Source organism: Pseudonaja textilis, chromosome 2 (genome assembly GCF_049901715.1).
Source record: "Pseudonaja textilis isolate UNSWEBS1 chromosome 2, rPseTex1.2, whole genome shotgun sequence".
In the NCBI taxonomy this organism is placed as follows: Eukaryota; Metazoa; Chordata; class Lepidosauria; order Squamata; family Elapidae; genus Pseudonaja; species Pseudonaja textilis.
In genome coordinates, this window is record NC_141991.1 from 107071522 (window position 1) to 107085045 (window position 13524).

At 42.2% G+C, this 13524-nt stretch overlaps 1 protein-coding gene across 2 annotated transcripts in view; it reads left to right on the forward strand.

Moving 5' to 3' along the window:
• Positions 1-2482, forward strand: part of QRICH2 (glutamine rich 2) — a 41348-nt gene extending 38866 nt beyond the window's left edge. For both annotated transcript variants that reach the window (XM_087924807.1, XM_087924806.1), the window contains one exon: positions 2006-2482. In XM_087924807.1, the coding sequence (XP_087780933.1) occupies positions 2006-2136 (131 nt within the window). In that variant the 3' untranslated portion in view covers positions 2137-2482. The remainder of the gene's footprint in view (positions 1-2005) is intronic.
• The last annotated feature ends 11042 nt before the right edge of the window (positions 2483-13524 follow it).

Genomic DNA, 13524 nt, shown 5'->3' on the forward strand with positions numbered 1-13524 from the left:
GCTAGAGAAACAAACTGGGGATTGCAAAGAATGCTGCTTTGTTTCTTCAGCCCAACACACGAGATAGTGTCCCCTTCTTGTGCAAAAGGGAATTCTTGTGTGGGGCTGGAGAAATTAAGTGGGCATCTTCATAATCTTTAGCTTATATCCTTTCTTCTCTGCGCATAGAAGGGGGGAACTGCTATGCTGGGCTGGGGAAACAAAGCGGGGATCTCAAATTTCCAAGCTTTGTTTCGGTAGCCCTATGAAGGATTTTTGCCCTCTCCTTGTGAATGAAAGGGAGGGGAGATTCTTTGGCAGGTGGTATGAGCTGGCAAAATTTCCTGCCAGCTTCCCCATTGACTTTCTGGGGAAGCCGGCAGAGAAGACTGAAAATAGCAATCACATAATTGTGAAGCACTTGGCAACCTGTCATAAATGCAAACAGGCTGCCAAGAACCCAGATCAGAATCATGAGACTGCAGGTGTGTGTGTGTGAGATCTGCTTTACGGAGGGTAAAGTGCCCATGCCGAGTCATCATGACTTCAAACGGTAATCAAATGACAGTTTTAATTTGAAGACTCCTTGTAATGGTTGCTCCTATATTTGGTTTGATGAATTGTATTGTAAATAGCCCATTATGTACTTCCAGAAACACAGGTAGTCCTCAATCTATGACCACAATCGGGACCAGAATTTCAATTTCTAAACTAGGCCATTTTTAAGTGATCTGTGCCCAATTTTATGGCCTTTTTTGCCACGGTTATTAAGTAAATTGTTAAAGTCATTCAATGAATCGTGTAGTTGTTAAGCAAACCCAGCTTTCTCCATGATTATGGCTGTTAGAAGCTGACTGGGAAGGACCCAGGGATGCTGCAACCATCATAAAAATATGCCAGTTGCCAAGTGCACAAAATTTTGATCAGGTGTCCGCATGGATGTTGCGATGGTTGTAAGTGCAAGGATTGGGCGTAAGTAACTTTTTTCAGTTGCACTGTAACTTGGAATGGTTGCTAAAAAAATGGCTGTAAGTCAAGGACTACCTATACAGCATACAGATTCCCACCAGTGAGAATCACATGGTCAAAGATATTGGCAGAATGATAAGCATGCTTCGTGTTTCATTTAGCTGGCAATCAGCCTTCCTTCTTACCCTATTTTAGTCCAAGTTAAATCTGAACTTTACCTTTTACCAGGTACACACTATAGTGAAGTACACACTAAATTGAGCCCCAAATTTCTGTTGTTAAGTGAGAATTTGTAAAGGAGTTTTGCCCCATTTTACGACCTTTCTTGCCATGGTTGTTAAGTGAAATGCTGAAGTTGTTAAGTTAGCAACCTGGTTTGTTAAGTGAATCTGGCTTTCCCCATGGACTCTGATTGTCAGGAGGTCGGAAAAAGTGATCACATGACCCCGGGACACTGCAACCGTCATAAATATGAGCCATTTGCCAAGCCTCTGACTTTGGATCCCATGATCATGGAGATGCTGAAAAGTTGCAACAGTGAAAAACGGTCACATGTCAATTTATTCAGTGCCGTTGTAACTTTGATCGGTCACTAAATGAGCTGGACTACATGTATGTTAAACCTGTCTTTCAAACCAAAATAGATGGTCAGTCGCCGATCATCAGAGGAATTAGAGACAGGCAAGTTTCAAGTGTGGTAGAGTAGTTAAAATGGCTTGTAAGCAGAATGACATCATAGCAGATCTGGGATCCCAGGAAATTTTCTTTGTCAGTTCAGGGCTTCTTTTCACCCTGTTTGGTTCCGCTGACTAGCAGAACCTTTCAGGATTTCAGACAGGGGGCTCTGCCAGGTTTAACTAGCGACGCCAAACTGAAGTCTCTTCTTTCATCATTTAAGGGCAGGGACTGGGAAAATGTCAAATTAAGGTGGTTTTGTGCATAGAAATCAGGGGAAGGAAAGAGGTTTTCACAGGGAAAATGGACTCTGCTGATTGGCTCAACCATTTTTTATAAGACTAACAGTAAAATTGGATGTGGCTGTTTTTGTGTGTTTCAGCTAAATCAATAACAGACAAGTCTGCGTCTCCGTTAAGGAACTCGGAAGAGTCTGGAAATTTGGAGAGAGAAACTTTTGAGGTTCGAATGACCGTTTCCTCGAGACAACGGTCTGATGAGCAGTCTACTTAAGCCAAGAGGATCTAGTTTTGGAATCGCGTAGAATGTGGTTCTCACCGATGAAGCCAGACAATAAAGAGTGTTTTAAAGGAGAAGGGTGCAGATCTTCTGCTGCTGTGGAGCCATGGCCCTCTGGCTAGGCCCATAGTGTCTAGTCTCTGCTCTTTCCTATAGTGATGTTCCTGGAGGAATCTGCTAGTGGGTGGAGCAGGGGTAGGTGTGTACAAGGTGGTGGAGTGGAGTGGGGTTTTCTTCTGCATTGTTCCACTGAGTCTACAGGTCATTCATTTTTTTCACGAGAAGTTCAATTTCAGTACAAAATCCTCTATATAAACTGACTAAAAATAGTTGATTTTAAGTATCTGCTAGTCCTCGTTTTCTATTTGTTGATTTGTGTCCACAGTCAGATATAAAAATAGCCATGTAAAAGAAAGCCACTTTTGTAGTCTGAGAAATTTCTCTCTGCTGTGTGAAGAGAGAGAGAGAGAGAGAGAGAGAGAGAGATTGGATCTATCATCTCTGTTTATCTATCTCTATCCCAGAAGTGGGCTACCTTCTGACCTTTCACAGGTGGCATAATATCAGTATGTAAAATATGTGCATATTTACAGATTTTGCATCCATTGATGATTTTTTGGAAAGCTCAGAAATTGTTGAGACTCTTCTTAGTGCAGAAATCACATCAAGTCAGGCTCTAACTCCTGGACTGAGCAATCTTGCAGTCAGTATATTATGCAGGAACAGTCACTTCTAGAGAATCGGTAGCAGCTGTTAACAGCAATAAATCAGTATAGAGAGACAGGGTGAGGAGTTTATAAACTTGTTCACACGTGTGCTGCACTGAGATTTTAGGGTTGGTGGTGGGTAAGATGGGCTTTAGGTATTGTTAATGACTGTGCAGATCCGTACATATGAATATACACATGTACAGGCGCATACCTAACGCCACCAAATTAGTTTCTGATGCTGCTTCATTAATAACAAGTTTAATTTGGCAAACTCTTTTACCCTGCTATTCATGAAGATCAGTAGAATGCCTAACTTTCATCTAATTCCAAATCTGAGGTGTATTTTGCTTCAGTGCAAGGCAGAGGATAATTGCTTGTCATCAGTTGCTTATATTTAAAGCAAAAAAAAAACCCCATTATTTTCCACTGAAAAACACAAAAATACCCAAGCACTTAAAAATATCCGCCCTGGCTCTGAGTCCCATTAATTAGTCTGCCGCATTACATGCAGGATGAAACAATGATAGGTCCTTGATTGGTTGGTAATCTGCATCACCTTTAAAAGTATTTAATGTGCCCGTTGGTTAGCTGTAGTTGACACTTTAGCAGTCAAAATTTAGTAGCAGAGTGAACCCAAGAAAAATATTTCTAGACTTCACAAGACAAACAATTATTCCCTTGATCTCAAGCATACATTTGAAGTAATCACACTGTTTCAGTTGGGCAAGCAACTAATTCCGCTTCTCTGTGGCCAACAGATTTAGTTCCCTGGTGAATCTTAAATCACTGCTTTAGAATTTAGAAAGCTTTCCAAACCAAACAAGACTTTGGTGGAAAAGAACATTTGGTTTCCCAGTATGGCTGTGGATCTTTCAGTGCCTAGTTACATAATACAAAATTCAGCCAGACTACACAAATATCACAGTCTCTCATTCTGCAACAGAAAGACTTCATTGCGTTTTTTAAAAAAAAACATGCAGAGGAGCAATTGTTCCTGAGCTTGAGACCCTCAGCCAAATGGTTTGTAGGGATGAGAATGAGCACTTTCTTTCAAGAATTCCATCATGTAATGTAGGTGGCTGCTCTGCTTTTCACTGATAGCGTACAAAGGCTAGCGGTATCAGACTGGACCAGGGCTTAGGGACTACCGGTGGGGCTTCTCTGCCAACAGTGCTACTACCATCTTGGCAGAATGCCAGGGGCAGAAGTAGTCATTCTCTTAGACCCAAGGAAGGCTTCTTAGATGGACCCCCTTTGAGTATTAGTCATCAAAAAGCCAATGGCTACATTGGAGGAAGCAGACTTCTGGTTGTGCAGGCTTGCACCGTCATCAGATAAACAACAACTAGGATGTTTCCTTAATATAGAGGCTACCAGATTTGGACTGCAAGAATCTGCGTCATTAGAGAGCCACAAAGCATTTGTGTGTCTCTGCTGCATTCTACCACTTGCCTTGGTCAGTACAAGCTACAGTAAATTTGCAGCCTACTTCCAGCTGCCATTCTGTCATCACCCACTAGGCCCGAGTTCCCCTGTGGGTGGCAAGCTGAGTCTGCAGAAGACTACCAGCAGATTTTTTGTTGTTTTAAATTGAAGTAGTGTTGAATTTAAACTGACCCTCTGCCCCGAGAATCTCTAGGTGGCTGCTGCTCCTGTTGTGTTGGCATTTGTGGCCCTGCAAAATGCTCAGTTAAAACTTGTGTAGTAGAGTCCAGCCTTTGTTTCAATGACACACAGTCAACAAGAGTTCCTCCTACCTAGTTTTTTCAGGGATTTTTCTGAATTTCTCAGGTTGCTCTCAATTTTGTGGAAGCTAACATGCCTCCCCTTCATTGTCTGCGCTAGAGAAAGCAAAGGTTTTTTTATGGAGAATATTTTATATGGGGAGAAGGCACAAGTAATAGCTTTCAACATATGTCATAGCTTATTCCCTCCTCAGTTTTTATTTCTCTCCCAGAGATAATTCTTTTCCCACAAACCTTCCAAGTGTATATATTACATTCCACCTGCTGAATGTAATAATATAGGCAGTCCTTGACTGATGACCATTCATTTAATGATGGTTCAAAGTTACAACAGCCTTGGAAAAATTGATTTAGACTGCACCTCACACAGCCATTGCACCATCCCCACAGTCACAGCACTTGGCGACTGGTTCAGATTTATGACCAGTTTATTTATTTATTCATTGAATTTATATTGCCACCTATTCACCCATGACAACTCAAGGCGGTTTATAGAATATTAAGCCACATTTTAAACAATAAAACTAACAAAAATAATCAAGTACATCAATATAATACAATGTAAAATCAAATACACACTGCCCTGGCGACAGCGGATCACACGAGCTGGGAGAGTACTGCGCCCTGCGGAACCCCGCAAAGCAGTAGGCAAGGTCTAGATCTCTCCCCCACTATCAACATTGACTAAGAGCGGCTGCAGAGGAAGGAAGCGAACCAGGATAGCACAAGGCCTCCCACTGCCATCCCCCAAAGCCACCCCAGGAGTATACCATGATGGATGGTATCAAAAGCTGCCGAGAGGTCAAGTAGAGCAAGGATGGATGTACTACCCCCATCCTGCTCCCGCCAGAGATCATCCAAAAGTGTGCCCAATGCATTTCTGTCCCAAATCCAAGCCTAATTTCTGACTGGTAGGGATCAAGATAATCTGTTTCACCCAGATTGGACACAGGTTGGAAATTGAAAAAATTACTTCTTAAAAAGAGGGTCGACCACAGCCTTCTTAAAGTGCTGGGACACTGCCCGCTTCTGTAGGGAAGCATTAATCAGTGCCAGCCTGTCCCCTCCTGGGAAGCTTTCACAAGTCAGGAGGGACATGGGTCTAAAACACAGGTGCTTGCATGCATACTCCCTAGAATCCTGCCCACTTCCTCCATCAAGATAACACATTCCCAGATAACAGGGCAAGAACCTACCTCGGGCTTCCACTGGACCAGCAACCATGCCAGAATCAACTGGGAACAAAGGCGAGCGATTTTTGCCTTCCAGAAAATCTGCAAATTCCCCAGAGCGCCCCTTCAGGTAGACTTTAATCTCCTTCTCCGAGAGGAGGAGGCTCACCTTAAAGAGGGTCTCTGGGCAATTATCTGCAGATGCAATTAGTGTGGAGAAGTATTTACACTTCACCGCACAAATCGCCATGAGATAGGCCTTCGTAGCAGCTCTTACCCGTGTTCGATCGAGTTCATCCCTTGCCTTCCGCCAGCGGTGCTCTAGATATCTCCTCATGCATTTCATTCCTCTCAGTTCCTCTGTATACCACGGGGCACAGAGAAGTCTACAGGTGAGGAGAGGTCGCATGGGTGAATCCTATCCAAAGCCTCAGTCACCTTCCTATTCCAAACTAAGAGCTCGGCTGGACTGCACAGTAGATCTGCAGTTATAACCCCCAGCTCCTTCTGGAACCTATCTGGCCCATTAGTCGATGGGCGCAGGCCAATCTAATAGGTGCTGCCTCCCTGGGGGTGGGGGGGGTACAGCTCTTGAGAAACTCAGTGCCACCAGACTGCTATCTGACCATGACAAGGGGACCAAGGACGGGCCCACCAATTCCAGATCACATAGGCAGTTCTTGCTCTGACAAGAACACCAAATAGGGTGTATTACTAGTCGGGCCCTGGATGACCTGGGACAGGCCCATGGAAGTCATGGTTTCCATGAATTCTCGGGCTACCTCCACCCCCAGGGATAGCAGGTTGAAATCGCACAGAACTATATGCCTGGGGAATTCCACCACCAGCCCCGTGGCGAGTTGCAGCTCCTGTGATCACATACCACAATATTTGATCTTTCCAGCTGGTTTCTAACAAAAAAACACCAGATGGGGAAGCTGGATTTTCTTAAACATCTATGTGATTCACTTAAGAGCCATGTTGATTCACTTAACAGTGAATCCAGTAATGACTCACTTTTCAACTGCATTAATCTACAAAGGAAAATCTGCTCCAGATTACGATCCTGAATCGATTATCTGTAATGCCACTAGTGGATGCGTGCATAATTATTAATTAGTATTCTCATTTCATTTATCCTACTATGCTTTGCATAATATTGGAAGCCTTGAGGAATTTATAATAATCACAATTTCATTCTGACTCCTCATTCCCCATCAAAATCTATGTATGCCAGTCCTCAAACAACAACATAATTCTGAAAATTATGAGGGTGGGGGGAAGTTGGCTTGGTTTTACTTCTGTGATGGAATGAGTTCTAGAGATTGATATTTGTAGGTTAACACAACAAAGAAAAAAATAATGTCAGAATATAATATTAGGCCTATTAGTGGTTAACTTAAAAGCTTTATAAGCATGGGCAAATTTAGAAGACTCAACAGCCAGTTGCTGAACGTACAAGAACCTGGCCAAGGAAAAAAGGGGACACCTTTTTAACAGAGGTCATTATTCTCCTCCCACCTGCTTGTGGGGGGTAAACATTTAAGATCTTTTCAAATAATGCGGTCAACCTCTAATTTGAGCAAGATTCATCCATTAAGAATGATAAAACTGGCAGCATCGGAGAGCTTGTATTATGAGTACATCTGAGGTGTTGGAGGAATTCTAGAGTGAAAATGCCACAATTCTGTTAGGAAGCAGACAAACATGTTAAGCGTGTTTCAAAGCGGTCTGCTTGGTAACCATCAAGCAAATACGGAATGTATTGAAGCAGCATTTTCTCAAATACCGGTAACTACATGTTGTCATAACAGTAGGATCTAAGGCTTTTTTCACGTACACCTGATACGAACATGCAACGTATTTTTCCTTCTGTGTCCTCATAACATTTCCTTCATCTGATTTCCACTTCATACCTAAGACAGCCTCAAGCCATTCTTTTTACTGTGTCAAAATACTGGTTTTTTTTCTTTACCCAAACACAAGTTTTGCCACTGACACACTGAGCCCTATTGCTTTTTCAAACATGTTGCCCTCAATGCCCTCATTACATTTTCTTGTTTCCACAGTACTGCATCTTGCTAGTTTTTGTTTATTCTTTCCAAATATTGCTTAAGTTCATGGAATCCCTCATGCTATTTCAGCCCTTGATGTATTTGGACTCGGGCCATCCATACCTCTTACCTGACTTTAGATGGTTGGATGTGGTTTAGAATTTATGAACCAACATGGTCTTCTAAGGCTGTAGATTTAATGGAACAATTATTTAATGGGCATTATAGACTGCCATAATTTCCAATACCTCATAAGCCTAGGAAAATGATCCACAATTGTCTTCTGCTGACCTTGAAATACAAAGAACAAGGAGCAAAGAATGTTAATGAACAACACACCCAGGGGTGGGATTCAAATTTTTTAACAACTGGTTCTGTGGGCATGGCTTAGGTGGTGGGTGTGGCTTGGTGGTCATGTTATTGGCTGGACATGGCCAACTCAATATCCCTCACATAGAGGCACGCATCTCCTCACCTGGCATCTCATGACTGGGGATGCTGCAACAGACGTAAGCATGAAAAATGGTCATGTCACTTTTTTCAGTGCCATTGTAACTTTGAATGGTCACTCCACACAAGTAAAGTACCAGCAAAGGAGAAGGAAAAAACTCCAAAGAAGTTCCAGAGACAGGAAGTCTAGTACTGCCAAGAATGTAATAAGGGTTAATGGAGAGGCAGTTTCTGTAAGCAACACCAGAATGTTTCCTTCCTGCCTTCCTTATAGGATTAGGCCAGTAATTTCTTCTAACAACCGGTGCTCCAGACTGCTTGGAATGTTAACAACCGGTTCTAGCAAATAGGTGTGAACTGGTAGAATCCCATCCCTGAACACACCCCTCTTCTGAACAGCCACATGATTTTATCTAACAAATCCTTCATATTCATATCCTTATGTTGTGCTGTGTGCATTCGCCTAAACCAGTGGTGGCTAACCTTTTTCGACTCCTATGTCCAAAATTGTGTGTGCACTTCTGTGCACGCATTCGTGTGCCAGCACCTAGAAGGCAATGTATGCTGCCCCCATGCCCCCTGCACATTCATGCATGACCCCCCATGTGTGCCGCACATCTCTGTGCATGACATGCATTTCCCACGCACCCCTGCCCCCTACACATGTGTGCCAGATACCCAACAATCATCTGTTGGGCGGCGGTACACGTGCCCATGTGCAGGAGGACTCTTCTGGGCGACCTCTCATGTGCCAGCAGACATGGCTCTGTGTACCTCTTCCGGCATGTGTGCCATAGGTTTGCCATCAAGGGCCTAGACATATGCAAACAGGGTCTAAGAGATTACAAGCTACAAAACTATCAAGCCATTTTTCCCCTTAAAAGAATATTTTAATCAACTGAAATAGGTCTAATTGTTTAGAGGCAGGGTGAAGAAAGAATTCCTGCAAATGGGGAAACAGGGTATACAACCTCCACAGAACTGCAGTATTTCAAATACTTGTCTGCCAAACATGGACAGTGGTATGAGATCACAAAGATGCAACATTAACTCCATGTTTGTGCAAAGACACGATATAATACATCCTTTTTTATGACTTCCCTGTTTTGTTTGTTTAATAAAAATTATATTTAAAAACAATTTACAATCAGTTTGGAAATCTGGAGAATTGGAGGCAATATTTTAGACAACTTCAAATCTGTGGTCACCAATGTGCCTCTAAACAAGCCTGGAATATTGTAAAGCTGCTAAATGAATTATTATGATCCCATAATCCAACGAAGAGCCCCAAATGCTCTAGATCCTTCTAAAATTTACATGAAATTATGGATTGCACTAAGATGCTACAGTTATTTGAGAGCAGCAGCTAACTTTCTATAACCATTTTTTTTAATGTTACTCGTAGCAAATGAATCACTAAACCTCCAGAATTATTTATAGGGATAAATGTTTATACGTTATCCAAAAGCATGTTAAGCCTCTTTCTTTGGGGCCTCTGTGATTTGTGTCAGTCAAGGTACTTCCTCCTAATTATGAATTCATCCCTTGATGGAGAAAAAGCAACTAGTCTCTCTAAAGGGGTTTTTCATGTGTGATATAGAAAGTGCCTTTTAATTTCTAGAGTGGATGGTTTCTGATTGATGCAAACAAGGCTTAGCTTTTATCCTTCATCTTTCATTTTGCAGATATAGAAACTATCTTCTCTAAAATTGTTAGGAAAATATGGCAAGGTCAGGTGATCATTTAGGGAGGGATCCCCAACTACCTTGCCACAGTACAGTAACTTATAAACACAAGACGTCACTTCTGCAACCTCTGCACAGAGTTATGTGCCTGCAGAACAGATGAATTATGCTCTTCTCTATTTCAGTCCTCTGTTGCAGGAAGTGCCATCAGCTTCTTCCATTCTTTCATCAGATGACCCTGACCTCTTCTGTTACTCTACCAAAGCTAAGGAAAACCATTGCAAACAGCATCAGGCCAGCAGGCAGCTGAAAGCTTAGCTACTTCCATCTCTGATCACTTGAGATCAGGGGTGGGTATCTATGGCTCCTTTATGACTGGTGGACTTCAACTCCCAGAATTGGCTCAGAAATTCTGGGAGTTGAAGTCCATAGATCATAAAGAGGCCAAAGTTGCCCACCCCTGCTTGAGATCTTCAAAGCTGGACAATAGTTTAATGCCCAGATAGTGAAAGGGGCTCATGTATTCTTTGCAATAAACTATATGCCGCAAAACCCTGCAGTTGTTAGTCACACTTTTTCATTCAAAAGTCATGGACTCCATGAAACTAAGGTGGTTAGAAACAGGTTCAGTTCTCTGTATCAGAGTTAGCCTTCCTCACAATCCCCTGTTCACAGCTTCTATGAAAAAAATTGACTTTTAGCTATACAATTTGGGATGAGCACCCTTTGAATGGTGTAGCACTCAGGGCAAAAAGAAACAGTATTTAAACTAGTCCCAACAACTCTGAAGATTTGGTAGTTTTCTCTTGCCAAACACATGATACCTTTTAGCCAGGGGTAGGATTCAGATTTCTTAACAACCAGTTCTGTGGGTATAACCTAATTTGTGGGTGTGACGTGGTGGTCATGTGACTGGGTGGGCATGGCTTGTATGTAAATATTATAAATATTTATGTAAATATTGATTTTATTATAAAAAAGAGAAACTTTTACCCAAAAGCAGGCAACGCAGGCAGGCAGATTGAGTTGCTCACCGAATCACAGTTTCACTTAGAGATCTATCTATCTGCAATTGGCTATTTGAGTCTGTCACATAAAATTTGCTTGCAAGCAAACTCACAAAACTAACTCACAGTGCACCATGTGTGTAAATATTGAATTTTTTATTAAGAGCAACTTTTACCCCAAAGCAGGCAAAGCAGGCAGGCAGATTGAGTAGCTCACAGAATAACAGATTAACTTAGAGATCTATCTATCTGCAATCGGCTACCTTGGTCTGACTCTGCACTGAAAAGTAGAAGCTTCAGTCCTAAGGAAGGTTCAGCTCTGCTTTTAGATTAGCTAGAAAGGAAGAAATCCAAGGACTTCCTGCTTTCTAGCTAATCTAAATCTCCTGGCAGAGCAGAACAGCTGATGGTCGGGGGCAGGGAAGGAAAAATAGCAAGTATCAAACTAGGCAAGTTGGATGGCTCGCATGCCAGGTAAGGAGTGAGTGGGCGGGGAGGGGCCAACCACTGGGGCGGTTTTCTGGTTCTCTGAACTGCAGACACTCGTGTGCAGCACCGTTTGCAAGAAATCATCAGCTGTGCCACCTGGACAGCTGACAAGCGCTGCGCTTGGTTTGAAAATCCTGTTTCCTGCTCTTTCAACCTTAGCTGTGCTGCACAAAGCAGCTGAAGCAGGGAATAAAGGACAGCCTAGAACACAGGCAAGCGGGGGGGCCAAACACTGAACCGGTTCGGTGTCAGCTGCTCTTTGCAGCTATAGGTTCTATAGAACCAGGCTGAGCCGGTAGCATCCTACCCCTGCCTCTAGCTCAACCTTTTACATCTAACTCAAGTGAACAGACCCACAGGTGCTTTTTTTCAGGGGGCAACTGAACTTCCTTGGTTTTTTTTTTTTTTTTTGAAGACTTTTCACTTTTCATCCAAGAAGCATTTTCATCTCTGACAGGATAGTGAGGAATGGAAGTACTCCCACACCATTCAAAGGGTGGCTGATAAACTCTACAGCAGGGGTATCAAACTCTAGGCCCAGGAACCAGATACAGCCCATGAGGTGCTTAGATCTGGCCTGCAGGGCTGGCCCTGGAAATAGCAAAGGACCAGCCTGTGGTGCCTCTGCCAGCAAAAACGGAGCTCACAAAGGCCACGTGAGGCCTTCCCAAGCTTCATTTTCACTGGTAGAAGGTTGCAGGAGGCATCCCAGCCGAAAATGGAGCTTGGGAGTCTCCATTTTCACTGGCAGAGCACTTGGGCCGCCACAGACGCCCCCGACATGATGTCAAGCTGGCCACACCCACCCTATCCTCCTGAGGTGAAACACAGACCTGATGTGGCTCTCAATGAAATCAAGTTTGACACTCCTGCTCTGCAGACTTTTAGCTGTAGAATTTGGGATGTATACCTTTTGAATGGTGTGAGAGTAGGAATGGATTTCCAGAGAAAGAAAAAAATTGCAGATTACAGGAACCAGGAGAACTACTCAGGACACAGATAAACCTCCAAGTGCTTCAATGACCTTGTAAAAAGATGCAAATTACCAGCTGTCTGCCAGGAATATAAATCTTTCCATTCCCCACCAAGTGAAACGTCTTCAAAAGAAAAAACAAGAAAGTCCAGTTGCCTCCTGAAAAACACCTTTAGGACATGAATAAATTGAGTTTTCTAGTGTTGTGGGTACAACTATTCTATTATTATTTTATTTTGAAGAAACTAATTTTAAGACTACTCCCCAAAACAATTATCAGACAAGACATTCATTTGCTTTATTACCATATTCTATAGATCTTTCTGAAAGGGAGGGATGCCTTACATGAACTACTTGGTGAATAAAAATAAACTATTCTTTTTTAGGTAAATATTTTTCCTCTCACCCCAGAGAAATGAGAACATTCAAGCAGTGAGTCATATAGCAAATATAAGTTCACCTGCTATTTCTTAAATGTTAGATTTTAAAAAAATCTTCCTGGAGTTGTTACAAAGGGTAGAGAGCTGGAGGAGTAAAGGGCAAATTATTATTATTATAAGAAATCATTATTTCATTGTTTGACTTTAATGATTGAGGGGTCAATTTTAAATATTGACTTTTAAGTATTTCAACCCTTAAAGATGGGTACATTTGGATCAGTCTTCTCTCAGCTAATTTTGTGAGGTAGCATTCCTAGATTTAATCTTTCTTTTAGAATAATTGGAATTACTTTCTGAATTACTTTATTTTATTTACTTATATCCACCATTATAATTTTTAGAAACAATTTAAATTGGATGACTTATACTCCTTCTTCCTGCTATTTTCTGAACAACAACTCTGTGAGGGGAGTTGGGCTGAGAAATTATGACTGCCCCAAAATCACCCAGCTGACTTTCATGTTTAAGGCAGAACTAGAACCTGCGGTCTCCTGATTTCTAGCCTGGTGCTTTAACCACTAGACTAGACCAAACTGGCATTTTGGCACTCTAAGTTTTTGTAACTGTTTTCCTCGTACAGTATATTTTCTTCCTATTATGGAATAATTTGTTTTGACTTTCAGCAGCTATCTTGCAACAGTAATATTTAATCAAGAA